At 42.4% G+C, this 27,774-nt stretch overlaps 2 protein-coding genes across 2 annotated transcripts in view; both read left to right on the top strand.

The window, feature by feature from the left end:
* Nucleotides 1–1,624: 1,624 nt before the first annotated feature.
* ccdc169 (coiled-coil domain containing 169) lies at nucleotides 1,625–11,669 on the top strand. The gene is made up of 8 exons (XM_088321339.1): nucleotides 1,625–1,729; nucleotides 1,803–1,885; nucleotides 1,994–2,104; nucleotides 4,386–4,426; nucleotides 4,513–4,611; nucleotides 4,692–4,745; nucleotides 8,194–8,267; nucleotides 10,693–11,669. The coding sequence occupies exons 1-8, from the start codon at nucleotides 1,650–1,652 to the stop codon at nucleotides 10,832–10,834; spliced, it is 684 nt and encodes a 227-aa protein (XP_088177465.1). The 5' UTR covers nucleotides 1,625–1,649; the 3' UTR covers nucleotides 10,835–11,669.
* Nucleotides 11,670–18,286: 6,617 nt separating this feature from the next.
* The window catches only part of dclk1a (doublecortin-like kinase 1a), a 68,035-nt gene continuing 58,547 nt past the window's right edge, over nucleotides 18,287–27,774 (top strand). The window contains exons 1-3 of the mRNA XM_088321792.1: nucleotides 18,287–18,414; nucleotides 18,565–18,990; nucleotides 21,307–21,647. Of these exons, the coding sequence (XP_088177918.1) occupies nucleotides 18,606–18,990; nucleotides 21,307–21,647 (726 nt within the window). The 5' untranslated portion in view covers nucleotides 18,287–18,414; nucleotides 18,565–18,605. The remainder of the gene's footprint in view (nucleotides 18,415–18,564; nucleotides 18,991–21,306; nucleotides 21,648–27,774) is intronic.

Genomic DNA, 27,774 nt, shown 5'->3' with positions numbered 1-27,774 from the left:
ATTGTTTTTTTTCTTTAATGCTGAGTATGCTATTGTCTGAATAACTTCCAACAATGCCCCTCTTTCTTTGTCAGTGAGACAATACTGTATTTATTAGTTCGGGGTCCCAAAGGGTTGCAGTGATGCTAAAACAGTGGGGTGGGTCTTATCAATGGGGGCGTGGGCGCTTTTGATTTCGAGGAACTTTTTCTTTTTTTTTTACTTTCCCAAAATAAAGTGCAATTGCACCTCCACTGCACTAGGGGGCAGTGGCATTCTCAGTGGCTGAGTGATTCGTTAAGGTCAGAGTATAAGCATTGAGTATAAAGTGTAGACAGGAAGTGTAGCCTGCCTTTAAATGACCCCATGAAAAACATTTAAAACAGATGCAGAGCCAGGGTAAGGAAACAAACAAAAGGCAAAGCAAAGACTGGTGTGCTCGCTTTATTAAAAATGTTGGCGACGGACAGCACAAAGCCAAATTAATTAAATTGTCATCTAAAGACATTACAACCCGATCATGCTCCTAAGACTTTTGGGTTTTTCCTAGCCACAATGTACTGAAAAGCATAGGTCTGATATAGATGGAGGTGACGTGTTATCATCAAAATATCGAGTAATCTTTGTTTTGTCCCCACCAATATAATGTGATCACTTTAAGAAAAAGATCAATCCTTGAGGGGCGCGAGAGGATTTCTTCTTCTGGGGGGGAGGCGTGACAGATAATAATTGAGAAGCAAAAAACGATAACCATGGAAACGGAGCTTGCGATTATCAAGATTTACAAATACCAGGTTTATTTTAAGTTGCATGACTGTAAAATTGATAAATGGGACGATTATTAAGAATGAGATAATTCTCAAAAGTGGAAGTTCTACAAATCAATTTTTAAGTTTGAATCCTGTCTCCTCCCCCTCTCTGCATCCACCCACTTACCCCACTGTACCAGCTCAAGTCACATCACACCCAAAGGTAAATCCGATTTCATTTTTCCTTTAGTAGTATATTTATGTTATTTAGTCATATATACATGATAATTACTATATATCATTTTGCTATTTTTGTTATCTTAATGTTTTTATCTTGGGTACTGGTGATTCAGAAGGAATAAGCTAATTACCATAGGTTTCTATATCCCGCTTTACGGCAGTTTCACTTTCCTATCCCCACTTTAGAGTGGATTAATGTCATATCTTGCAAGTATACTGTAATACAATTCATGGGATTGATCATGTAAATCATTATGAAGGTGTATTTTAAAATGAAGTTATAGTTGCCCTTTTTCGGGTTGTAACACGAAATTTCAACAGTAAAAAATGAAATTATCCCTCTAAAATATCGTGACCTGAAATATTAGCATGTAGACTTCTGTTGATTCGCGCGTTTTTTTGGTTGCCGCCATTTTTTATTTTGACATTTTAAAAATCCTTAATATTTTTGAACCACCGAAAAGTTTTGATTTGTTTGATAATGATTTACTGTATTATATATTTTTAAAATCATTAACATTCTATTTTAATACCCATAATCATTTGGGAACGATATAAAAATTTACCGGACGGCGTCGCCTCTTAGTGGCCAACTCTAGCCAAACAACCACCGGAAGTGGCCGTTGCTATAGGCAACAACTTGGCACAAACGAGCTTTTCGCTCAGTTTGGCAATTTCAAAATGAGCAAAGATTATAAAGATTATTCCAGATATGATATGACGCGCCTGCGCATTGAACTGCAGCAAGAACGAGAAATCAAGTTGGTTATTTTTAGAAATTATTTTTTCTTTGTGACGATAACAAACATTTATTTTAATTGTTTTATTTTGCAGAGACATGCTGGAGGAGTCGGTGCAGGACCTGACGTGCACTATGAGGGAACTTCAGGACAAACTTAATGGCGTCGACGCAGAAGGTAATAAAATACAAATAAAAGAACGTTCTTTTCTTTCTTTTTTTGAATATTGTTTTATGGCTATTATTTTCTTTTTTTTCCTTTGCTGTGTGATTACGTTTGGGTCAGACAACGAGTGGAAAACCAGATATGAAACTCAGACGGAGCTTAACGCTCAACTCCAAAGACAACTTGGTCTCGTCCACAAAAAACTGGAATTTCTGCGTGGGAACCCCGTGGGTGAGCCCATTTCTTTATCGGGATTATCTCGGGAGTTGTACGTCAATTATGCGGCCATATTGGATGGGGCAATGTGAAGCGTTTACGTCTATTCTATGCCACATTTCACGGGGTTAAGAGTTTAGTTGCATTTAAACGATTATTGTATAATTTGAGATTGAAGTTCGACTCTGTGGTTAGTATTGTAAATATTATTTATAATTATGTAAAATTGAATTGAATATTCTGTATATTCATTGATTGCCAGATGTGACATTGCAGCATAAACATGTCGTAAAAGACTTAAAGCGACAGTGTGTAGGATTTAGGGCTTCCAAGTGCTGAAAAAACCCTTCATTCTTTGAAAACAAAACCAGTTTTACACGAAAAATAAGCAAATACTTAAACTAGCATAAAATTGTGCATTTTTAAATACTTGTAGCTTGAAGTATTTAGTTTCTTTGTACAGAAAATGAGGATCAACTAGAAGAGCTGATATCCTATTCGGCCATATTGTTTAAACACTAAAACAATAAAACTGTCTTTTTTTCCCCTCCTTTTCTCATTTTCTTTTCCTAGCTTTCCCCACCTTAATTTTTCATTTTTTCATTTTGGTTGTTTTCTTCATTTCTTTCTTTTTTGATTAATTTTTTAAACTATTTTTATTTCTTTTTTCCCTATCTCTATCCCTGTCCCTTTTTATCTCTTGTTTTTAACTTATTTGTTTATCTTTCTTTCTTTTTTCCTTTTTGCCTTATTGTTTTCCTTTTTTTCCCTTTCTTTTTTTTCCTTGGCAGACGACTGGGCCCAAAATAAAACAAAACAAAAAATTAGTGTGGTTTGCTCACTTTGAGTCTACATAGTTTGTATTCTTCCTTGTACGTTTTAGCACTCTTTTTTTCAGTTGCACTACACCATACAGCCACATCTCGTAGTCAAATATTTCACAATGACCCTTTAAAATATATAAACAAGATGAAAAAGGAATATTGGGATGGATAGATAATACACTGGCCTAAATTCAATTTTAATTTTACATTCTCGCAACAAATGAGCACGTTTACTTTTCTGTGTAACGAGTACTGTAATACATTATTAGTGACATTTAGTAACTCCACTGTCATCACTACCTGGGGTGTTACTAGGGTGTTTATATTCACCTACAAAATCCACTGTGGTGATTCAGTCTCAGGCACAGAGTACGAGGATGCTGAATTCCTCCTCATGGAGATATTCGCCCTATCGTACATACTTGCATACAAGTCCAATTTACAACTATAAGATAGAATACTTAAATCAAATATGCACATATAAACTGATCCCCTATCAGTTTATATGTACATACTTGGTTGTGTCTCACCAATAGCGAATGGTAGGCAGTGCGTAGGGTGGGTGCATGGCTTATACATGTTTCATAAACAACAGTCATTTTATTTACAATGAGTAACCCGAACAAATTATTTTGAATAATACATTTTCCTCATGTTGAGGTTTTTGAGTTTTTCCTTGCCCTCATGAAGGTTTTAGATCAGGGGATGGTGTCATAACAGTCTGTGGTCTGTGCAGACTCCTTGAGATAAAGGGTGTCACAAATAAACATGACTTGACTTGACTTAACTACCTATCAATGCCATCAAGTTAGCTTACTAGCAAGTGCGAATGTAAAAATAAAACTGTTCCGAAAACAATTTGGGTTTTAGTCCGAATTGTTTATATCTACTTTTCCACGCGGTAGATCCCCGAGCTACAACATTAATCTCTTCTGAGGTGAGGATTGCTAAGTGATATAGACGTATAGCGAGTGATGGAATGTGTTCTGAACCTCCAGTAGCCCAGATAAACACTTTAGCAAGCTTTGTTTCCATTGTCATCATGTTTGCTTCTCCCTTTAGCATCACTAATAGCCTTGGATCCGTAGTGCATAAATACAGTACAAAATTACAGTATTATATCTTTACGACGAGATTCGAAACTAAACTAGGAGACAGAAAGGCATTGTGGGAGATAGTTCAGCAAATATCGTATCCATATTTTCACAATGCCCATGAGCGAACCAATAGTAGACCAGCATTTTGTATGACGTCAACCAACTGCAGACAAGTATTTTAAAGATGTAACATTACAAATCCACTCGGAATACGCCAAATAATCTGTGGTTGATGTCATAAAGTGGAGAAAATGCTGTAAAGAGAGGATGAAAATGCATCTTGTTCCACACCGTAATATGAAAATGCCGTAAGGCGGGGGTGATGTAACCTGGGGTTCTAATGTATCTAAATTCAATTCTACTGGTTTTTCCCAGATCGACTGTCTTCTATCCGATCTTACGATGACATGCCGCTCGTGAGTTTTTACCCTAAACCCGAAATTGAGAATTGGAAAAATGTCTTCATCTTCAAGGTCTTCCTGTGGCTGTTTTGCTTTCCCAGGATTCTCTGCGGCAGCGCCTCCAACTGCTCACCGAAGAAAAATCCGCCCTGCAGAGCCAACTAGCGTGCTGTCTCGAAAACATTGAACAGGAGTCAAAAGTGAGTGTAAGATTCGCTGTTTTTAAAAATAACAAAAATAAATATGAATATGATATATATTATTATTTTATTTCATTCAGGCCTTCCATAAAACCAACGATGAGAGACGAGCCTACCTCTCGGAAATCGCTAAGGTTAGAATCCTCCATTTTCGATGCAGGTTGCTATAACAACCAACACCAGGGGGCGCTCACACTTTTGCTGCATGTGAGCTACTTACAAAATGGTTTTCCCTCAACCACCAGGATGGTAGGGGTGCCATTTCCTCATTTCCTGTGGTGTGTCTTGAGCAGGGGCCGCCCATACCTCTCCAGGCCAACATTTATTTCCACACGTTCTCGAACCGGGGACCTTTCGCATGCCCGAGTCAAAAACGATCAACCGACAACAAAAACATGTATATAAAACGACACAACTGTGATAAGTTCAATAAATTAAAAACAATAAATCAATACTCAAATAATGAAAATACACACATTTGTACTAATCATTGAAATTCTAAGACATACTTATATTTAAATAAATTATCATTACTTTAGGCAGCACGGCGGCGCAGTGGTTAGCGCATGTGCGGCACAGTTCATGTCTTGGGAACCTCCTGCGTGGGTTCAAATCCAGCTCCAGACTTCCTGTGCGGAGTTTGTATGTTCTCCCCGTGCTTGCGTGGGTTTCCTCCGGGCACTCCGGTTTCCTCCCACATTCCAAAGACATTTCAGGTGGATTGGCCGGTCCAAATTGTCCCTAAGTGTGAATGAGCGAGCGAGTTGTCTGTCCCCGTGTGCCCTGCGATTGGCTGACAACCAGTTCAGGGTGTCCCCTGCCCACTGCCCGATGATTGCTGGGATGGGCTCCAGCACCCCCGCGACCCTACTGAGGATAAGCGGTGTAGCTGATGAGATCATTACTTTAAACCCCAACATTATATATTCTACCATATACAGTGCCTTTCAAAATAAAAGCAGTGCAAAATGACTAACCAGAATATTCGGGATTTTAGTATATTTTTTATTGTTACATGCCAGACAAGTTACCAGTAAGTGCAGTAGATTCTCAGAAATCAAACTAGACCCAGCTTTCATAGTAGGCGTGCTCCGAAGGCTGTAAAATTGGGCAAATAGTTCAAAGGGGTGTATTAATCAACTTTGGGGAAGAAAAAACACAAAAAACAGAGGGGAATCGGGTGGCGCCTATTTAAAGATGATGAAGCCAGCACAGGTTGAACATGCGTTTGAGGAAAATGGGTCTTTCAAGACACTGCTCCGAAGTGTTCTTAGATTAAAAAGTTAATTGAAGATGGAAGAACCCATAAAGACGTGCAAAAAATGGTTGTCTCTTCAGCTAAAATGATCCCCAATGCCTTAAAATGGGTAACACAAAATGGAGACACGTGGAAGAAAACAGAAGACAACTATTAAAACAGACCAGAAAATAACCAGAATGGCAAAGGCTCAGCCAATGATCAGCTCCAGGAAGATCAAACATAGTATGTAGTTACCTGTAAGTGCTGTGACATTTAGAAGACGTCTGTGTGAAGCAAATTTATTCAAAAAAAAAATCAGATGCAAAGTCCCTCCTTTTGTGCGTAAGTGGGTACAAGTCGCCAAAGAACACATCAACGAAAAAGAAAAATGGAGGAACATTTTGTGGACTTATGAAAGTAAAACGGACATTTTTGGGTCCAGGGGCCACAGACCGTGTGTGACACAACCCCCAAATTCTGAATTAAAACCTCAGTGCGCATTAAAGACTGTGAAGCATGGTGGTGCAAGTATCATGGTCTGGGCATGTCCATCCCACCCTGGTGTCGGGCCCATTTATCGCATACCAAGGGATCATGGATCAGTTTGTGTATGTTAAGATACTTGAATAGGTTTTGCTGCCTTATGCTGTACAGGATATCGCTTTGAAATGGGTATTAAAACAAGACATTGACCCCAAACACACAAGTAGACGAGCAAAATTTTGATTCCAAACCAATAAACTTAATGTTATGGTATGGCCAGCCCAATCCCTAGATCTCAATCAAACCAATAACCTATGGATGATTTCAAAAATACTGTTTGTGAAGCAAAACCGAGACATTTTGATTTTGACATTTTGTGGAATGTTGTTAATATCAACTAAAAGGTGCCACAAGTTGGTTGACTTTATGCCACACAGATGTGAAGCAATTATAAAAAAACTGTGGTCATGCAAATAAATATTGGGATTTACAGTCAACAGCAGACACTGCTATTTTTTGGAACTCACCCCCTTTAAACTATTTTCTCAATTTCACAGCCTTTGGAGCGTGCCAATATGAATGCTGGGTCTTATTTGTTTTCGGAGAATCTCAGCACCTACCCATTTGGCATGTAACAATAAAAATATACTAAAACCTGAGATATTCTGGTTAGTCACATTGCACTGCCATTATTTTAAACAGCAATGTGTACTGTAGCTACCAACAGGGTTGGGTAGGGTTACTTTAACTTGATTACTTTCAATGACTTTTGGATGACTCCAATACCAAATATGCTAATAAAAGACAAAAGAAACTAAATATGAATCAAATGATGACTCACAACACGCGGTAAGCTTTCTCTCCTGGCTTTGATCTCTTTGATTTCCGGCAAAATGAAAATAAATCCAAACAGCTTGCTAGCAGGCAGGCAGCACGGCGGTGCAGTGGTTAGCGCATGTGCGGCACAGTTCATGTCTTGGGAACCTCCTGCGTGGGTTCAAATCCAGCTCCAGACTTCCTGTGCGGAGTTTGTATGTTGCTTGCGTGGGTTTCCTCCGGGCACTCCGGTTTCCTCCCACATTCCAAAAACATGCATTTCAGGTGAATTGGTCGGTCCAAATTGTCCCTAGGTGTGAATGAGCGAGTGAGTTGTCTGTCCCCATGTGCCCTGCGATTGGCTGGCAACCAGTTCAGGGTGTCCCCTGCCCACTGCCCGATGATTGCTGGGATGGGCTCCAGCACCCCCGCGACCCTAATGAGGATAAGCGGTGTAGCTGATGAGATGAGCTTGCCAGCATCATTTTTGCCGTTCCATGTATTCCGTTACTCCCCAAGCCTTCACAAAATTGATTAATTTTATTCATATTGATTTTCTTTTGTCTTTTATTAGCATATTTGGTATTGGAGTAATCCAAAAGTAATTGAAAGTAATCAAGTTAGAGTAACCCTACCCAACCCTGGCTACCAATGTATATGTAACATTTAATTTGAATTCTTGAGCATCAAATACTCATCTTTAGTAAAACCTTGATATTATTTAAAAAACACACGAATTAAATTAAAGCTTTTGCCAACAAAAATAGGATGCCTGATTTGTTATTTAAAATCCCTGCTCTCATAATGGATTCTACCGCTAGATGGCACTATATCTCGAAAAATAGAAAGCACTTTCCTACTTTAAGCATCAAATATGTCAGCCTATCATGTCCTCACTATAAAATTATTGATATGATATGAATGATAGCCTGACTTTATTTTCTTAACGCTGTGCGATCTACCAGCACTGTCGTTATGATCAACTGGTAGATCGCGATCAACCTTTTGGGCCCCCCTGATCAAGACTCTATGCTCTTTTGCAGTTGTCCTCTACTGTGGAAGCTCAGAGGAGGCAGTACTCTACGCAGCCACAGAGGGCGACAGAGAGCAACCTGAGGTACAAAAAAAGCTGCTATTAAAGTAACAGTGTGTAATAATACGCCACTAGAGGTCATTGTAGTTTGAAACTATGCGTGTACATTCTACGGAAGCCTGAATGATGCATTTCAGAAAAATCCAAGGCCTACTTCTATATTTTATTACGTGAGCAAGGATAAAGTGAGTGAGTTTGAATCCCCCGGAGCGGCTGAAAAGAGCAAATAGCTGGAGTTGGTCAGAGCTGGCTTCAGCAGGTAGAGGGTGAAGCAACCAAAATGGGTGTAAAAAATTGCAAGAGCGAGCTTTATTCACACCGAAAAGCCAACAATAATAGTGGTTACACAGTACAATAACCAGTGTTAATTTAACTCTCTAAAAAAGGATCATAGGTTCGCTGAAGTAGTGTAGAGATTTACCCTTTAAGAGTTGAAGAAACACTATTATGGTGTGAACAGTAAGAAAAAAGCAGTGTTGATTTAACAATATTACTGTGTAAACAGTAAGATAACAAGTGTTAATTCAACACTGCTACCGTGTACGCCTTAGGATAACCATCATGTTTAGCTTCTTCCATTTCCTAATGTTTGTTCCAACAGTGGACCTTTTGTCACCAAGCTGCTTGGCAATTGCTCCGTTGTCCTTTCCAGCTTTGTGGAGGTGTACGATTTTGTCTCTGGTGTCTTTGGACAGTTCTTTGGTCTTCGCCATGTTACAAGTTCAAGTCTTACTGATTGTATGGGGTGGACAGGTGTCTTTATGCAGCTAAGGACCTCAAAACGGTGCATCTGATTCAGGATGATACATGGGGTGCAAGTGGACTTCTAAAGGGCGGACTAACGGGTCTTTCAGGGTCAGAATTCTAGACGATACACAGGTGTTCAAATCCTTATTTTCAGCTATATCACACGGATAAATCGTTATAAAATCATGCATTGTGATTTCTGAATTTTTCTTTTTAGTTTAGCTCTCTCACAGTGGACATGCACCTACAATGAAAATTTCAGACGCCTCCATGATTTCTAATTGGGAGAAATAGCAAAATAGGTGTTCAAATACCTATTTTCTTCACTGTAATAGAAAATTCTAAATCTACAAGCGTTGTTTAGGAGAGAGTACCGTAAATTCCGGACTATAAGCCGCTACTTTTTCCCCAAACTTTCACCCCTGCGGCTTATTCAGTGATCCCGCCAATTTATGTAATTTTTCTAACGGCCGCCAGCGGCGCTCGAGTACAAAAGTTAAGATTTAGACCGGTGGAATATATGCGCCGAGGAAGACTGCAACTTCTTGGCTTGACTAGCGGCGAGAAATCTTTCACTAAAACTGCCCGGATGCAAAAGGCAACTTTTTCGCAAGTCTGCCAGTGGATCCTGACAGCGTCGGGCAGCATCAAAAAATAAACCATCAACAACGGGTTCCGAAAAGCAACTGTATATTTTTGTAATGTATTTATTTGTATTTATTTTGGACACTTATTCTGATATGTTTTGAATTAAAAAGAAGGGGCGTAACAAACGCGGGCTGACGGGAAGTGGGGACCGGTAAAGGTGAGTGTTTGTGGACAGGGTGGACAATAGTGGATATATATTTTTCCCACCCTTACCTTTGGAAATAGGGGAGCACAGCAGCGCAGTGGTTAGCGCTTGTGCGGCACAGTTCATGTCATGGGAACCTCCTGCATGGGTTCAAATCCAGCTCGAGACTTCCTGTGCGGAGTTTGTATGTTCTCCCCGTGCTTGCGTGGGTTTCCTCCGGGTACTCCGGTTTCGTCCCACATTCCAAAAACATGCATTTCAGGTGAATTGGCCGGTCCAAATTGTCCCTAGGTGTGAATGAGCGAATGAGTTGTCTGTCCCTGTGTGTCCTGCGATTGGCTGGCAACCAGTTCAGGGTGTCCCCTGCCCACTGCCTGGAGATGGCTGGGATGGGCTCCAGCTCCCCCGCGACCCTAATGAGGATAAGCGGTACGGCTAATGAGATGAGATGAGTCCTTTGGAAATATACACTTTTTTCTTTGGATTACTTTCAACGGGACCCGGACTCTGCCGGTCTGCATCAAACCTTAAGTACCGGTATCATTTTCCGTTCATTTTGCCGGCTGTGAATTTTTGACTTTGTACTTCAATGAAGGATATTCAGTTACAATCGTGGGACTTAAAGTCAGGTCTGGGTTTGTTTTGTGTTACATTTTTTTAATGTGGGCGCATGCGGCTTATATACAGGTGCGGCTTGTGTAAGTACAGAATCAGTTTTCCTCTTAAAATGTGGTGAGTGCAGCTTATAATCAGGTGCGCTCTGTAGTCCGGAATTTACGGTACTTGTTTTTTTTTTGTTCTTTATTTGAATTTGTAGCATATCTGTCCACCACTAGGGCCTGCTTTATAATACACACTGTCACTTTAAGAAGTATTTGAAATGTAACAGCATTCGTTGTACGCACACAGAGCCAAGCAGCCAATCAGGAAATCGGAAAACGTCGACAAGAAGGGAAAAGCTCCAGACCGGGATGCGGGAGGAGGCGACCGAAAAGGAGACGGGACAAAATCTCACCGTGGACGACGGTTGCCCACCCTCAAGCATCACTGACTCACACAAAATGTCTTCTCGTGGGAGAAAATATATCGATCCCCACGCCAACCCACACATGGAAGATAAAAAAGTCTTACAGTGTCTTGCAAAAGTATTGTCCCCCCCCCCTTCCAAGAATTTTTCCACATATTGCCATATTTCAGGTTTCAAACTTATAAATAACCATCGTGAAAAGAAACCAAATTTATCCAACATTTTATATTGTGCTTAAAAAAAAGAAATTGCGTGTTGCAAAACTATTGCCCCCCTTTGATTTAATACTTTCTACAACTTTCCTTCAAGTCTCTTTGGGTTTGTCTATAAGTTTTGGAAATTTTTGAAACAGATATTTTGGCCCATTCTTCCTTACAAAACTGCTCAAGTGTCTCAAGGTTTGAGGGTGATCGTTTGTGCTCAGCATTTTTTAGATCAAATGCGTCATAGCACGGGTGTCAAACAGGCGGCCCGCGGGCCGGATCAGGCCCACTAAGGGGTTGAATCCCGGCCCGCAAAACAACGCTGAGGGAAGTGCAAGAGAAAAACGAGCTGCAGGTTGAAATATGTCCACTTGATGTTGCCAAAGCCAGGTGCCTCTCACAAAGACACTGTACTTGTATTTCTACTTGTATATATATCTCTCTCTCTCTCCCTCTCTTTCTGTCTCTGTCTCTTTCTTTCTTCCTTCCTTCTTCTCTCACTCTATCTCTCTCTTTCACTCTCTGTTTCTTTTTCTCTTTCTTTGTTCCTCTTTGTCTCTCTCTCTCTCTGTGTCTTTTTACCTTCTTTTGCTCTCTCTTCTTTTTTTCCTTTTCTCACTCTTTCTCTCTCTCTCTCTCTCTCTCTCTCTCTCTCTTTCTCTCACCCCTCTCTCTCTCTTTCTTTCTATATCTCTCTCTTTCTTTCTCCCTTCTTCTCTCACTCTCTCTCTTTCACTCTCTCTGTTGCTTTTTCTTTTTTTCCCCCTTTGTCTCTTTCTGTTTGTGTGTCTTTTTACCTTCTTTTGCTCTCTCTTCCTTTTTTTCATTATCTCTCTTTCTCTCTCACTCTCTCGCTTTCCCCTTCTCTCTTTCTACCCTTCTGTCTTTCTCTCCTCGTTTCTCTCTTTCTCTCTCTTTCTTTCTGGGTTTCTTCTTTCTCTCTCTTTATTTCCCCCATATCACTATTTCTCTTATCTTTTTTGTTTCTCTTTATTTCTCTCTCTCTCTCTCTCTCTCTCTCTCTCTCTCTCTCTCTCTCTCTCTTATCCCTTTCTCTCTTTCTTTGTCCAACACTCTGTCTTTTTTTCTCCCTCTCTTTCTCTTATTTCTTTCTTTTTTTTCTCCTCAATCGACTAGTCCGGCCCCCGAGAGAATGTTTTTTCTATCGTGTGGCCCCCGAATTAAAATGAGTTTGACACTCCAACTCTATAGGGTTGAGGTCCGGACTTTGGTTTGTCCATTCTAACAGTTTTATATTGTTTTTGTTAATGTTTAGGGTTATTTTTCCTGTAGGAAGGTAACCCTGCATCCCATTTTTAGGTCTCTTGCAAACTGCAGTGGATTTTTTGCCGGAATTGCATTGTATCTCTCTTTAATCCATCTTTCTATCAACTCTAACGATGCTGAAGAAAAGCAACCCCAGGGTATGATGCTGCCACCACCATGTTTGACAGTGGGGATGGTGATTTCAGGATGATATGCAGCTCAGAGTTCAATTTTCCGTCTCATCTGACCAGAGCACCTTGTTCCACGGATTATTTTTGTCTTTCATGTGGCTTCTAGAAAACGCCAACTTGGCCTTTTTCATTATATTATTTCAGAAAGGGCTTTCTTCTTTCTACTCTTCTATAAAGGACAGATTTATACAGAGTACAACTAATAGTTGTCTTATGCACCAATAGTCCCACCTCAGCTGTGTATGCCTGCTGGTCATCCAATGTGATAATGGTTCTCTTGGTTGCTTATATGATTAGTTTTCTCCTTGTTTGGGCAGAGAACAGCCAGCTCTTGGTAAGTTTACAGATGTTTTATGCTATTTCCAATTTGATATTATTGCTCGCACACTGCTCCTGGAGATGTGTAAATGTTATGATATCTTCTTGTGTCCGTTTCCTGCTTTGAACCTTATAACTTTATTTCGGACCTGCCTGGTGTGTTCTTTGGTATTCGTAATTCTGTCTATTCTCCTGTTTCTGCTTTCACAGACATCTGAGCCCATCACAGAGCATGCATATTCAAACAGAGACTTAATACACTCTGTTTGTCATTGTTTAGTCATTTACGTTGACATTGGATTATGCGTAAGTCATCAGGGAGCCTCTGGAGTCAGTTGGGTGAGGAGAGCGAACAGGGGGCCAGCATTTTCACAACACCTACTTTTCAGGTTTTTTGTTGTAAATATAATATAAAATGTTCAGCTTATTTGGTTCTTTGGATTGTGTCTCACATCTTGTTGATTCTTAGAAAATAATTTCAGGTTTTTAGCTTTAAATTTGAAGCCTGTAATGTGGCAAAATGGCAGAAAGTTCCCGAGGGGCCAATACTTTCGCTAGGAGCTGTATTTCACCCCCCTTCTAATATTTTTCCTTGCTTTGTGTACTAATATTCTGCTTTTTTATACTCTAAACTTTTTTATTGCTTGTATGAAAAATGCAACTAAAATATTGCTTTCCTTATTATTAATATTATTTTGAAAAATCTAGCCAGACTCTACCTGTTACCCACGAAGACAAAGTCTAGGTGCAGGGAGGTTAGCTTAATGAGGCTCCATTAGCTCCCCTTTCCTCACATGGTAATGCTGTGCCTTGTCCTTTTTTCCTGTGTTTATACGACTGTAAACGAGGTGTTTGTTTTTTTATTTTCATTTTTTAGAGTAAACGTTTTTATACTTCACTCCATGTTTCATTTTATTGTTTAAAAAGTGTCAAACAATTAAGGGTTGATTTGTGTCACATCCTGAAGAAAGGGTAGACCCAATCGCGTAATGTTTCTCACCAGTTAATGGAGATAGAGAGAGGAAACAAGTCGCTCTCGCACTTGGATTGTGATCCGAATACAGAAGTGGATCTTCCGTAGCGAGCGATGGCGGTGTTAGGGACGGAAAAACTGGTCGGTAGCTGGGACAGGGAGAGCAAAAACGTGGTCAGGGTCGGAAACGAGTCGTAAGCCAGGACGGGAGAGTAGACATTGTCTGGATCAAAAATGGGTCGTAAGCCGGGATAGGAGAGCAGACGTGGTCGGGATCAAAACAGGTCGTAGCCGGAGACAATCGGGAGCAAAAATGAGACAGGCGGGAGTCAGGGTAGAAAAAGGCTTGCCTTGTATAAACAGAGGTTTGCAGACGGACTGACAACAGGGGATTGACAGGACTGGGTTTAAGTAGGAACAGGAAGCCAATCAGAGCCCGCACAGGTTATTCCAATCGGTAATCATGACAATTTGCCTTTTTATAAATGGGACAGTGTGTTATTTGTCCACTAGATGTCACTGTATTGTGTCTGACCGCGGGAAATGAGTGCTAAAAAGGAAGAATACAAACTACAGAGACTCAAATTGACCAAACCGCAACTTTTCTTCTTATTTATTTTTGCCCAGCCTTTCACCAGGTTTTAAGGTACCTGCGGTAGTAATCCCTCCCTCCGTTACTTAAGAGTATTGTGGACCATTTTGACGTGTCATTTTTGTTCTTAATAATGGTTTCAAAACAAGATGCAAGCAAAGTTATTTCGTAAAAATGTCACAAAATACTGCAAACCAATAGGTATCGTGGTATTTACCTTCGGCGCAGACTGCACTGAGCGAGAGAGAGAAGGGAGTGTCTTGGGCTGTGTGCAGGGATCCGCCCAATCAATTTTTTCCAAATGGTTTGCTGGTGTTTTTATGTATTTACAGTTTGTTCAGTGGGTTTTCGATATAAAGTATCTGAACAGTACATAGTTTAATGAACTTCCATTTAAAGAGTTTCTTAGGGACCTGACTGTAAACTGTAGTTGAGAATGTGCCCTATATATACTGGACTGGATTCATGATTTCGTCAGTATTGCTTCGGTATGGAATCAAGTGACTCTGGAACTCTACAGAGAAATATGCGACATTCAAATTTGATCTATGAGCCATATGTACTCATGAAAGGGCCATAGCAAGGATACATTTCAGCGAAAGGACTTGTGAGGTTGATACACCCGGAGCGGCTGAAAAGAGCGAATGAGTGGAGTTGGTCAGAGCTGGCAGGGTGACAATAATAGAGACCACACAGTACAATAACCAGTGTTAATTTCACACTCTCTGATAGGACCATTTGTTCACTGAAGTAGGGTAGAAATGTATTTTTGAAGTGTGGAACTAACACTATATATGGTGTGTCCTCCATAGTTGCTGAGTGGTTTGCTGGTCTTTTTATTTGTTTACAGTTTGATCAGTGGGTTTTTATTAGAAAGTATCTCCATGTTGAACATACATAGCTGAATTAGCTTCCATTTAAAGGGTCTGTTAGGGACCTACTGCCAAAACGGGGTATGTTGGTGTGACACCTTACTGTAAACTGTAGTTGAGAATTGTCACCGACCAGGAACGGAAACGGGACCCAATTGCGTTCGTTTTACTCAGGTTTATTTAGGAGGAAAGGACTTGCACCCATGATCCGGGGATCGTCGGTCAGCAGATGGCTGGGAACGCGGAAGTGGCACTTCCGTGTCGAGCGCAGGCAATGTCAAGAACCAGGAAAAACAGGTCGATGGCCGGGACGGAGGAGCAAAAACATAAACAGGTCCAGAAAAAAGTCAGGAGTCACAAAAGTAATCATGACATGAGAATGTGCCCTATCGATGGTTCGCGCCTCGGCCGAGTCATACCTAAGACTTATAACATTGGTAAAATGGCGGCGCCCTCTGTTGGCTGCGGCTGCATCGGCTCGCTACAACGGGTCAGGTGTATCGACATTTCGTTCTTACAAAGAATGACAATACAAAGGAAATTATTATTATTATTATTATTATATATTCTGAACCCATGATTTGGTCAGTTTTGCTTCAGCTTGCATGTTCTTGTACACAGGTGTCAAACAGGCGTCCTGCGGGTCAGATCAGGCCCACCAATGGTTTAAATCCGGCCCGCAAGACAACAGTGAGAGAAGCGCAAGAGGAAAAGGAGCTGTAGTTTTAAATATTTCCACCGGATGACACCGAAGCCGGTTAACACTTGCAAAACAATTGTGGTAGTATTTCTCCATTTCTCTCTGACTGACTTCTTTTTTATTTATTTCTCCCTCTTTCTCTTTCTCCTGTACACTCTCTCTTTCTCTCTCTTTTTCTGTTTTCTCTATTTCTCTCTCACTCTTTCTTTTTCTCTGTCTTGCTCTCTTTCTATTTTATCTCTCTAATTTACACTTTAATTCTCTTTCTTTCTATTTTTCTCTTTCTTTCTCTTTTGTGACCTCTCTCTCTCTCTCACCTCACTTTGTCTCCTTTTCTCCTGCTGACTCTTTTTCTTTCTGTCGTTTCACTTCTTTTATCTTTTTTATCTTTTTCTTTTTTCACTTTCTTTTTCCCTCTATAATCATTTCCCCCTTTCATATCTCTATTCTGCTCTCTCTTTTTCTCTCACTGTTACCCTGTCTCCCTTTTTCTCCCTATCTGTTTATCGCTCTCTCTTTCCCTCTCTCTCTTTCTCTGTCTTTTTCTCCCTCTCTCTTTCTCTTAAACTTACTAGTCCAGCCCACTGTGAGATTTTTTTTATAGCATTTGTGGCCCCCAGCTAAAACGAGTTTGACACCCCTGTTCTAAAATATGGAATCAACTGACTTTGGAACACTGCAAAGAAATGTGCAACTGTTAAATTCGATCTCTGAGCCAAATGTACTCATGAAAAGAGCCATATAGGGCTTGCGAGCCATAGCTTCCCGACCTCTGCACTAAGAGCTTACCGTAAAATCCGGACTGTAAAGCGCACCTGATTATAAGCCGCACGCACCATATCTTGCGGACAAAATTAGTTTTGTCCTTACACAAGCCGCACCTGTCACAATCACCTGGATTGGGAACACCTGTGCTCAGGTTTTGGCGCCAACAGCCAGGACAGCTGATTGGCTCACCCTGTCCATTTAACTCCTCAGCTTCCGGAATCAAGTTGTCTGATTGTACTCACGCTACCTGTTGCCTTCAGCTCAGTAAGCCCGTACCTCTGACTCTTTGCCTGCTCCCTGTTTTCTTCTGATTGATTTCCGTTGCCGACCCGTTTCTGTAATTGCCTACGACCTGCCCTGCCCGTCTGACTCCTGAACTCTTTTCCGAATACTACGACGCCCTTCTACACCAACCCCGGCCAACAACACTACGATTACGCCTGTCCGGGACCATTCCCGCGAAGAATCCCACCTTGTCATTTCCTTCCTTTCAGTAAATTCAAGAAACGAGCGCAAGTGATCTCAGTCTTCCTTTCGTCCTGTCTGACAGCACCTGTTTATAAGCCGCATGCGTCAACATTTAAACATGTAATACAGTCACAATTTTAACCCAAACCTGACTTTAGGTGCCATGATTGTAACTGCATATATAGTACACAATTCATTCACCACAATCGGCAACATGAACGGTAAATGATACCGGTAGTTAGAATTTAATGCAAACCTTTAAAGTCCAGGTCTCGTTGAAAGTAATCCAACAAAAAAAAATGTATATTTCCAAAGTTAAGGGTGGGAAAAATATCTATCCACTATTGTCCGCTGCAACAACAAAGAGATTTAACTCAGCTTTACCCCACTTCCCGTCAGCCCGCGTTTGCTCCGCCCCTTCTTTTTGATTCGCTCATAGAAATATATCACAATAAGTCTCTAAAATAAATACATTACAAAAATATACAGTAGCAAATACATATTATACATGGTTACACATATTTACAAAGAAAGAGCGAGAGAGTTTTCAAAGCTTTAATAATAATAATATTATAACTTTCATCCCAAACCGTGCCTGTGAAGGGTAGCAAAACGCTACTAGCAACACGCTCGCAATGCACAAAGCGCAGCTGTTAAAAAAAAGTTGTACCGCAATTGCGAAATTCACGTTAAACCACGTTCAGCTTTCTCCTTATAACTGTCGCCACCAAGGGCGTTTTCCTCATAATCGGAACGAACCTTTGTCTTACCGACAATTCGAACGTAAACTAAGAGGATGCAGTCTTCCTCGGCGCATATATTCCACCGGTCTAAATCTTACCTTTTGTACTCGAGCGCCGCTGGTGGCCGTTAGAAAAATGACATAAATTGGCCGCTCAACTGAATAAGCCGCAGGGCTGAACATTTGGGAAAAAAAGCGGCTTATAGTCCGGAATTTACGGTATTTTAAACGCACAACATGCATTTCCTCCTAAAAATGATGGCGCACTTAGACTGGGAGTGGCGATAAACATGGAGAGGAGAATTTATTGCGTGAAAGTGTGTGTGTTGAATGGGAATCACGACACGCGTGACGTGTCTGGAGGCAGAAGGCGGAGAGGAGGGACTTGCATCTGACACTTTCTCGGTGCGTTGCTCAGTTTCTAATCCTGCGCGCATCTCTCAACTTTTCCTAGTTTTCCGTGGACCACCAGCCAACCTGGAGGTGGCGGAGGTGCTCAGCTTTCGCGTGGGTAAGTCATAGAACGTGTATTATGGGACGTGACACCAGGGGGATGCGTTATCGATCGTTTGTTACCACCGCACTCGGATTACACGTAATCCCTCATTAGGTTTTCTAATCTCGGATGCGTGTTTCTTTTTCCCCTGCTGCAACTTTCTAGAGAGTACCGCGTTGGCGCAGGTGGTGCCTCCGGCCCGCGTCATGGAGCACTTCGATGACCGCGCGGAGCGACGCGTCGGCCGGGTTGATTCGGGAGCAGTCGGGGGTTCGGTGGGAGGAGGGCGCGTGAACGGTGCGCAGAGCCCCTCGCACAGCGCCCACTGCAGCCTGTTCCGGGCGCCGCGGAGCCTGCAGGCCCTGAGCGCGGAGAAGCGCGCTAAGAAGGTCCGCTTCTACCGCAACGGAGATCGCTTCTTCCACGGCATCGTGTACGCAGTTTCTGCAGACCGCTTCCGCACTTTTGAGGCGCTTCTGGCTGATTTGACGCGCGCCCTGTCGGACAATGTCAACCTGCCGCAGGGGGTGCGCACCATCTACACGCTGGACGGCTCCGGACGCGTGGGGAGCATCGACCAGTTGCTAGAAGGTCAGTGCAATGTTCATTGATTTTTTTTTTTGCTTCATTTCTTTATTTGGGTCCCAAACGAAAAAACCTGGGTTGCTAAACTAAAAACTAAACTAAAAAATATATGCTTCTTTTCAAATTTAGCAATTCATTCATTTATATTTTGGTTATTTGGGGCTATAATCATACCTGTCAACCTGTAGGTTTTTGCCGTTCAAACAGGGTTGGGTAGGGTTACTTTAACTGGATTACTTTCAATTACTTTTGGATGACTCCAATGCCAAATATGCTAATAAAAGACAAAATAAACTAAATATGAATAAAATGACTACATTTTGTGCAGGCTTGGGGAGTAACGGAATACGGAAGGGCAAAAATGATGTTGGCAAGCTGTTTGGATTTATTTTCATTTGGTTTCTGTCGCATTTTATGTTAGTTTTGCCGAAAATCAAAGAGATCAAAGCCAGGAGAGAAAGCTTACCACGTGTTGTGAGTCATCATTTTATTCATGATGAGGAGAGCCCACCTGCCCCGACCTTCCCTCATCGCATTCTACAGGGGCACCATAGAGAGTATCCTGACCAGCTGTATCTATGTGTGGTGTGGAGGCTGCAGCGCTACCGACTGGGGTAGTGTGAGGAGGGTATTTTGTGCATTTTGCACATCTGGTTAGCTACTCCTCTTGCACTATCGGCACTATGGTAAAATACTATACGTAGCCATAATACAATACAACTTTTACTTATATCTGTACATTCAAGGAAACTGTGCGGGTCAGATGTATCGACATTTCGTTCTGTATACACGTGTACTAGAATGACAATAAAGTAGATCTGAATCTGAATCTGAATCCAAAAGTAATTGAAAGTAATCCAGTTAAAGTAACCCTACCCAACCCTGCGTACAAAGTACGTTTATCATGCATTTTAAGACGTGTACGACGTACGAGAAAATCTGTACAGAAAAACGCAAATTTGTCAATGATGGGTACCATCCGGTATACATCGACTATCACGAAACGGCAAATCAATCGAGTCAAATGAGTTTGCCGCGGTAGCCTCTATCTCAGTATCGGTTTTTCCGTTGCAAACGAAGCGAGCGGTTTGATGCTACTGTGCGCATGCGTCTGCCGCTTGGGGATTTCCCGTCATGCATCATTCCGTGGTAGTTGTGTAGTAAAAGGAAGTCCGTCTCTTTTTAGAGAACCGGCTTTTTCAGCTCAACTCATCAAAGAGAGCCGGCTCTCAAACTGCTCACTCGCTTTGATGCATTATATTACTGTCACAGACCAGAAACGGACACAGGACCCAATAGCGCTCGATTTCTCAGTTCTTATTGATAAAGAGGGAGAGTTAGGCTTGCTTCCACGATCCGATGGCTGACAGACAAAAGGAGCGAGCGGTGCGGAAATGGCACTTTCGTGTCTGGCAAGGAGGACCGGAGACAGGCGGGAATAGCAAGTTGTGGCCGGGACTGGAGATCAAAGGCGGTGTCGAGTTCGTAAGGGAGGTCGGTAGCAGGAGGCGGGCATGTAACGGGGCAAAACAGGTCAGCTAACAGGCAGGCAGAACGTGGAGAAGTCAGGTCCGGAAACAGGTTGGCAACAAAGATCAGGCAGAAAAAAGCAGGGCAGGAACGAAGTCGGACGAAAGGGGTTATTGAGCTGGGGACAACAGTTCGCATAACGATCTGACGGCTTCCTCTTGGAAGCCGGGGGTTTGAAAAGAGAGCATCAGCCAATCAGCTGTCCGGGTTGTTGGCGCCAATTAAGCCGTCGCAGCTGCGCTCAATCGGTAATCACGACCATTATTAATTATTATGTTGTATAAAGAAGTTAAGAAAAAAAGGAAGTTTAAAAGGAGAAAATAAAAAAAGACAGGTTTGTCGTTTTCCCTTTAATCAGTATATTACCAACAATAATTTAATGCAGAAAATGAATTAACTATTCGAATAAGTAATTGTATTATTCTACTTAGTTATATTTGCATGTATATTTTCATTCTACTGTGAACATCCAAGCGACTTCATTTTTTCATTTTTTTCATAATAACCTCATTCATGTCGAGCAAGTCAGTATCTCACCACAAATCGTTCATTAACAATATATATGATATAACGATACACATGTACAATATAACATGTTAAACTACATAAATAAACACGTTTGAAAAAAATATATGGTGTACGATTATTTGTATTCTGTAAGGGAAAATACAACATTTTGTAAGTGCATGGAGCCCTGGAGCTTGACCGGTATATATAATGTTTTAAATCCATTTAAATGTCTAGTAATTCGTAACGTCAACCCTTTTCTCTCAACTACGTCCCCCCCTACAGGCGAAAGCTATGTATGCAGCTCTACGGAAGCCTACAAAAAGGTGGACTACACAAAAAATGTCATCCCTAACTGGTCAGTGAACGTCAAGGCCCCCGGGCCCCCCTTGCTGGGCAGCATCAAGTCGGGCCCCGGGGGCCTCGAGAGCCGCGAAAACAAAGAGTTTGTCCGTCCCAAGCTGGTGACGGTCGTGAGAAGCGGCATGAAGCCTCGCAAGGCCGTACGAATCCTGCTCAACAAAAAAACGGCGCACTCCTACGAGCAGGTCCTCACCGATATTACCGACGCCATCAAACTCGACTCCGGAGTGGTCAAAAAGATCTACACGCTGGACGGGAAGCTGGTGAGTTAAACGCTATCGACGTCGATGCTAACAGTTAGCAAGAGCGCTTTGTCGAATGCAATTCGTGGATCAAGTCATCGGGAGACACAGAGCTATATTCTTAATCCTTTGTAAAGAATACAAGAGAATCATGACTCAGGAGCCAAATATGAATTTAATTTATTTATATTACTTCATAAAATTGTTAGGAATTTAATATATTATAATGTACCGTTTACCAAATTGTTCAAATTAGTTATCTGACTCCATGGACCAAACACAACCTTCATTCCTAACAATGCGTGCTCGTTTCTTCGTGGGAAAATATGGACAAGGGACCGGCATTTCCACACGGGGGGCAGATTTAATTTCTTGAATAATAAACTAAGTGAACTCCATTGAATTAGCCTAATTAGTGTCGCTCGAGTCTCCGTCAAGCCTTCTCTGTCGTTCTCTCTCGATCTTCTTAAGTTCCTCTCTCGACCCACGTCCCTCCGCCAGCTGGTGTGCCGGCTCCTCCCATGGGCGGGCCAGAGAATCCCCACGTGGGCTCACCACCTCGGAGAAGAGCGTCCCGGCGTCTGAAAAAAACTCATAACAGCAGAGTGCTTATCAAAACAAAACTTCTCCAAACAATGACTGCCGTTCTGCGTCACAAAGGCCCCTCTTGCGTCGGGAAGCGCTGATTATCATATCAGACCTTTGTCCCAGTTCCCGCTGTTTCTGTAAACATCATTCCCCACTAGGTTGCAATGACCTGCCCCACAGCGCAGCCAGTGAATATCTTTTGCATTAAATGTAATTTGTATTTGATCGTACAAAATCCCTTATAGTCAAATGTATAAAATCCTTCAGTATGTAGGTAAACATAGTATTTTTCAAGTGGAAAACATGCTGCATTTGTGTGCAATAGGAAGTCATGGAGAGTCACAGGTACATACTGTATTTATCCTCTGTAAAGAATAAGCGATATTAGGGCTAGGGAGTTTAATGTCTCTGATTAATTGGCCGTATAAAAGGCTTTAAGCTTTATTAATGACACTTTTCAATGAAAATTGTTTCTAATAGTTTTAAAGTTAGCAACATGCTGCATTCGTGTGCGATAGGAAATTGCATGGATCAACTCAAAGGGAGTCTAATGTCCCCCCTACTGTCAGAACCCGAACAGAGGGTGGACCCAGACGCGTATCGTTTTCACACAACCTTTATTTTACGGGAAGGGGGCAGTCATGGGCGGGAACACAAACGCCAGCGATTCGGCGATCGCTGGGCAGGAGAGATCGAAACCGGACAGGACAGACGCGATCGATACCAGATACAGGATACCGGACAGGGCGGGACAGACGGGATCGATACCGGATACACAAGCAAGATACCGTGCAGAATGGGACGGACGGATCGATACCGGATACTGTAGCAAGATACCAGACAGGACAGGACAGACGGGATCGATACCAGATACTGGGGACTGGAGCAAGATACCGGACGGGACAGACGGGATCAATACCGGATACTGTAGCAAGATACCGGACAGGACAGCACAGATGGGATTGATACCAGATACTGGAGACTGAAGCAAGATATCGGACATGACGGGACGGACGGGATTGATACTGGTTACTGTAGCAAGATACCGGACAGGACAGTAGGGGTCGATACAGAATACTGGAGACTGGAGCAAGATACCGGAGAGGACGTGACAGACGGGATTGATACCGGATACTCTAGCAAGATACCGGACAGGAAAGGACAGACTGGATCGATATCAGATACTGGGGACTGGAGCAAGATACCAGAGAGGACGTGACAGACGGGATCTATACCGGATACTGTAGCAAGATACTGGACTGGACAGCACAGAAGGGATCGATACCAGATACCGGGGACTGGAGCAAGACACCAGAGAGGACGTAACAGACGAGATCTATATCGGATACTCTAGAAAGATACCGGACAGGACAGACTTGATCAATACCAGATACTGGGGACTGGAGCAAGATACCGGACAGGACGGGACAGACGGGGTCGTTACTGGATACTGTAGCAAGATACTGGACAGGACAGACGGGATCGATACAGAATACTGGAGACTGGAGCAAGATACCGGAGAGGCCGTGACAGACGGGATCGACACCGGATACTCTAGCAAGATACCGGACAGGACAGGACAGACTGGATCGATACCAGATACTGGGGACTGGAGCAAGATACCAGAGAGGACGTGACAGACAGGATTGATACCGGATACTGTAGCAAGATACCGGACTGGACAGCACAGAAGGGATCGATACCAGGTACTGGAGACTGGGTCAAGATACCGGACAGGACAGGACAGACTGGATCGATACCAGATACTGGGGACTGGAGCAAGATACCAGAGAGGACGTGACAGACAGGATTGATACCGGATACTGTAGCAAGATACCGGACTGGACAGCACAGAAGGGATCGATACCAGGTACTGGAGACTGGGTCAAGATACCGGACAGGACAGGACAGACTGGATCGATACCAGATACTGGGGACTGGAGCAAGATACCAGAGAGGACGTGACAGACGGGATCTATACCGGATACTGTAGCAAGATACTGGACTGGACAGCACGGAAGGGATCGATACCAGATACTGGAGACTGGAGCAAGATACCAGAGAGGACGTAACAGACGGGATCTATATCGGATACTCTAGCAAGATACCGGACAGGACAGGACGGACTGGATCAATACCAGATACTGGGGACTGGAGCAAGATACCGGATGGGACGGGACAGACGGGGTCGTTACTGGATACTGTAGCAAGATACTGGACAGGACAGACAGGATCGATCCAGACTACTGGAGACTGGAGCAAGATACCGGACAGGACGAGACAGACGGGATTGATACTGGATACTGGAGCAAGATACCGGACAGGACGGGACAGACGGGATCGATACCAGATACTGGAGACTGGAGCAAGATACCGGACAGGACGAGACAGACGGGATCGATACTGGATACTGTAGGAAGATACCGGACAGGACGCGACAGACGGGATCGATGCCAGATACTGGAGACTGGAGCAAGATACCGGACAGGACGAGACAGGCGGGATCGATACTGGATACTGGAGCGAGACTTACTGAAATTATGTCCAAGGAGTTCAATGTCCCGATTTTTTTGCTCAATTTTGGCTTCATTTTTTTATTCCGCTTCATCCAGCTCATCCGACGGGATCCCTAGGCTTTTCAAGCCAGTCTAGATACATAGTCTCTACGGCGTGTCTTGGAGCATCCCTCGAGCCTCGTGCCAGTGGGACTTACCTGGGACAAGAGGCATCCTTATCAGATACCCGAGCTACATCCGCTGGTTTCTCTGAATGCAGAGAAGAAGCGGCTTTACATAGAGTCCCTCCCGGATGACAGAGCTTCTCACCCTATCTCCAAGCCACCCTGTAGGTTTTAGATCAGGGGATGGTGTCATAATAGTCTGTAGTTTGCAGAAGTCTGTGGTCTGGCGTCAGATATACTCATGATTTGACTTGACTTGAAGTTTTTGAGTTTTCCCTTGTTCTCATGTCGGTTTTAGATCAGGGGATGTTGTCATAATAGTCTGTAGTTTGCAGTAGTCTGTGTAGCCCTTTGAGATTCTTTGTAATTAATGGCGTCACAAATACTCATTACTTGACTTACAGTTTTTGAGTTTTCCCTTGCCCTCAGGTAGGTTTTAGATCAGGGGATGGTGTCATAATAGTCTGTAGTTTGCAATAGTCTATGATCTGTGCAGCGCTTTGAGACTCTTTGTGATTAAGGGCGTCACAAAAAAACATGACTTGACTTGAAGTTTTTGAGTTTTTCCCATGCCCTTTTGTGGGTTTTAGATCTGGGTATGGTGTAATAATAGTCTGTAGTTTGCAGAGGTCTATGGTCTGTGCAGCCCTTTGAGACTTTGTGATTAAGAAATCACAAAAACATGACTTGATTAGAAGTTTTTGAGTTTTCTTTGCCCTCATGTAGGTTTTAGATCAGGGGGTGGTGTCATAATAGTCTGTAGTTTGCAATAATATGTGGTCTGTGCAGCCCTTTGAGACTCTTTGTGATTAAGGGCGTCACAAAAACATGACTTGACTTGAAGTTTTTGAGTTTTTCCCTTGCCCTTGTGTGGGTTTTAGATCTGGGGATGGTGTAATAATAGTCTGTAGTTTGCAGAGGTCTGTGGTCTGTGCAGCCCTTTGAGACTCTTTGTGATTAAGGGCGTCACAAAAACATGACTTGATTTGAAGTTTTTGAGTTTTATTTGCCCTCATGTAGGTTTTAGATCTGGGGATGGTGTAATAATAGTCTGTAGTTTGCAGAGGTCTGTGGTCTGTGCAGCCCTTTGAGACTCTTTGTGATTAAGGGCGTCACAAAAACATGACTTGATTTGAAGTTTTTGAGTTTTCTTTGCCCTCATGTGAGTTTTAGATATGAGGATGGTGTCATAATAGTCTGTAGTTAGCAATAGTCTGTGATATGGGCAGCCCTTTGAGACTCTTTGTGATTAAGGGTGTCACAAAAAAACATGACTTCACTTGACTTGATGTTTTTGAGTTTTCCCTTGCCCTCATGTAGGTTTTAAATCAGGGGATGGTGTCATAATAATCTGTAGTTTGCAAAAGTTTGTGGTATGTGCAGACCTTTGAGACTCTTTGTGATTAATGGCTTCACAAATACTCATGACTTGACTTGACTTGAAGTGTTTGAGTTTTCCCTTGTTCTCATGTCGGTTTTAGATCAGGGGATGTTGTCATAATAGTCTGTAGTTTGCAGTAGTCTGTGTAGCCCTTTGAGACTCTTTGTGATTAATAGTGTCACAAATACTCATGGCTTGACTTGACTTACTATTATTTTAGTAGTTAAACTGTCCCCTGCCCACTGCCCGGAGATGGCTGGGATGGGCTCCAGCCCCCCCGCGACCCTAATGAGGATAAGTGGTACGGCTAATGAGATGAGATGAACTGTAAACATGCTGCATTCATGTGCAATAGGAAATCGCATCCGCCTGGCCACCAATGCCGCTTCCCATCCAACCCGGCGCCATCCATTTAACGATCATTCATGATTAACCCAGCAGGGCGTCTCTCCAGATGCCTGATCGGAAAAAAAAAAAAAAAACACTGTATTTGGAGCATCCTCCTCTGCAAATCTCAAAGTTACACTTGTGAGGCCTCTGGTTGCCGTGGGTTACGGTTGTCTGGGAGATTATGCAATCAACTCTCCTCTTTTCTTCCCGCAAGTAAGGCTATTATGCCGCCGCTATTTTTAGCCGCTGTATCGATCGGGTAGTCAAGCAAGGCCACACGCAAACCACCCGGCCTGGTGCACGCTATTTTTTTTCTTTTTTTTCTTTTCTTTTTTTTTCTCTTTTTTTTAATGATCACGAAAGGACAAGAGGACGACTAGCAGATTAGTTTAAACCTCGGTGAAATGCGTTTAATCCGTGTTGTAATCGTGACTAAAACAGCCGGCGGTTGTGAACTCGTGCATGGCTTAAAGAGGCAGTGTGTAATTTTTGACCGCTAGATGTCGCTGTATTGTGTAATGCAACCAAGTGCTAAAAAGAAAGAAGAATTACAAAGACTAATCCATATGATAGTTCATGTATTTTTGCTTATGGTTAAAAAAAATGTTTTTTTTATGGATTAAGTTTTCTACCTCTAGGAGGTGCTAAATCACACCAAAGGTACCTTTAAAGCACGGGTGTCAAACAGGCGGCCCGCAGGTTGAATCAGGCCCGCTCAGGGTTTTAATTGGGCCCGCAAGACAACACTGAGAGAAAACGCAAGTGAAAAATAAACTGCAGTTTGAAATATGTCCACTTGATGTCACCCAAGTTATGCGCCACTCACAAAGCAACTGTAGTGGTATTCCTCTCTTTTTCTCTCGCACTCTCTGTCTTTTTTTCTCTATCTCTTTGTCTCTTTTCATCATCTATTTCCCTCTCTTTCTTGCTCTCTTTCTATTTTCTCTCTTTTACATTCTTTCTCTCTCTTTCTCTTTTTAACGCACTTTCTTTTCTCTCTCTCCTTTCTCTTTATCTCTTCTATTTTCTGTTTCTCTCCCCCACTTTCTTGCTTTCTTTTCTCTCTTTCTTGCTCTCCTTTCTCTCTTTCTCTCCTACTTTCTGCCTCT

The sequence above is a fragment of the Urocampus carinirostris genome, chromosome 17, assembly GCF_059441175.1.
Source record: "Urocampus carinirostris isolate Australia breed hairy pipefish chromosome 17, RoL_Ucar_1.0, whole genome shotgun sequence".
NCBI lineage: Eukaryota > Metazoa > Chordata > Actinopteri > Syngnathiformes > Syngnathidae > Urocampus > Urocampus carinirostris.
The sequence above is the reverse complement of the archived record's forward strand: the minus strand, read 5'-3'. Positions and strand labels throughout refer to the sequence as shown.

Excerpts from the sequence above, each read along its gene's own strand:
- ccdc169 (XM_088321339.1), top strand. The coding sequence starts at position 1,650 with ATGAGCAAAGATTATAAAGATTATTCCAGATATGATATGACGCGCCTG. Across the intron at positions 2,105-4,385 it reads TCTGCGTGGGAACCCCGTGG|ATCGACTGTCTTCTATCCGA; the intron begins GTGAGCCCATTT and ends GGTTTTTCCCAG. Across the intron at positions 4,612-4,691 it reads ACATTGAACAGGAGTCAAAA|GCCTTCCATAAAACCAACGA; the intron begins GTGAGTGTAAGA and ends TATTTCATTCAG.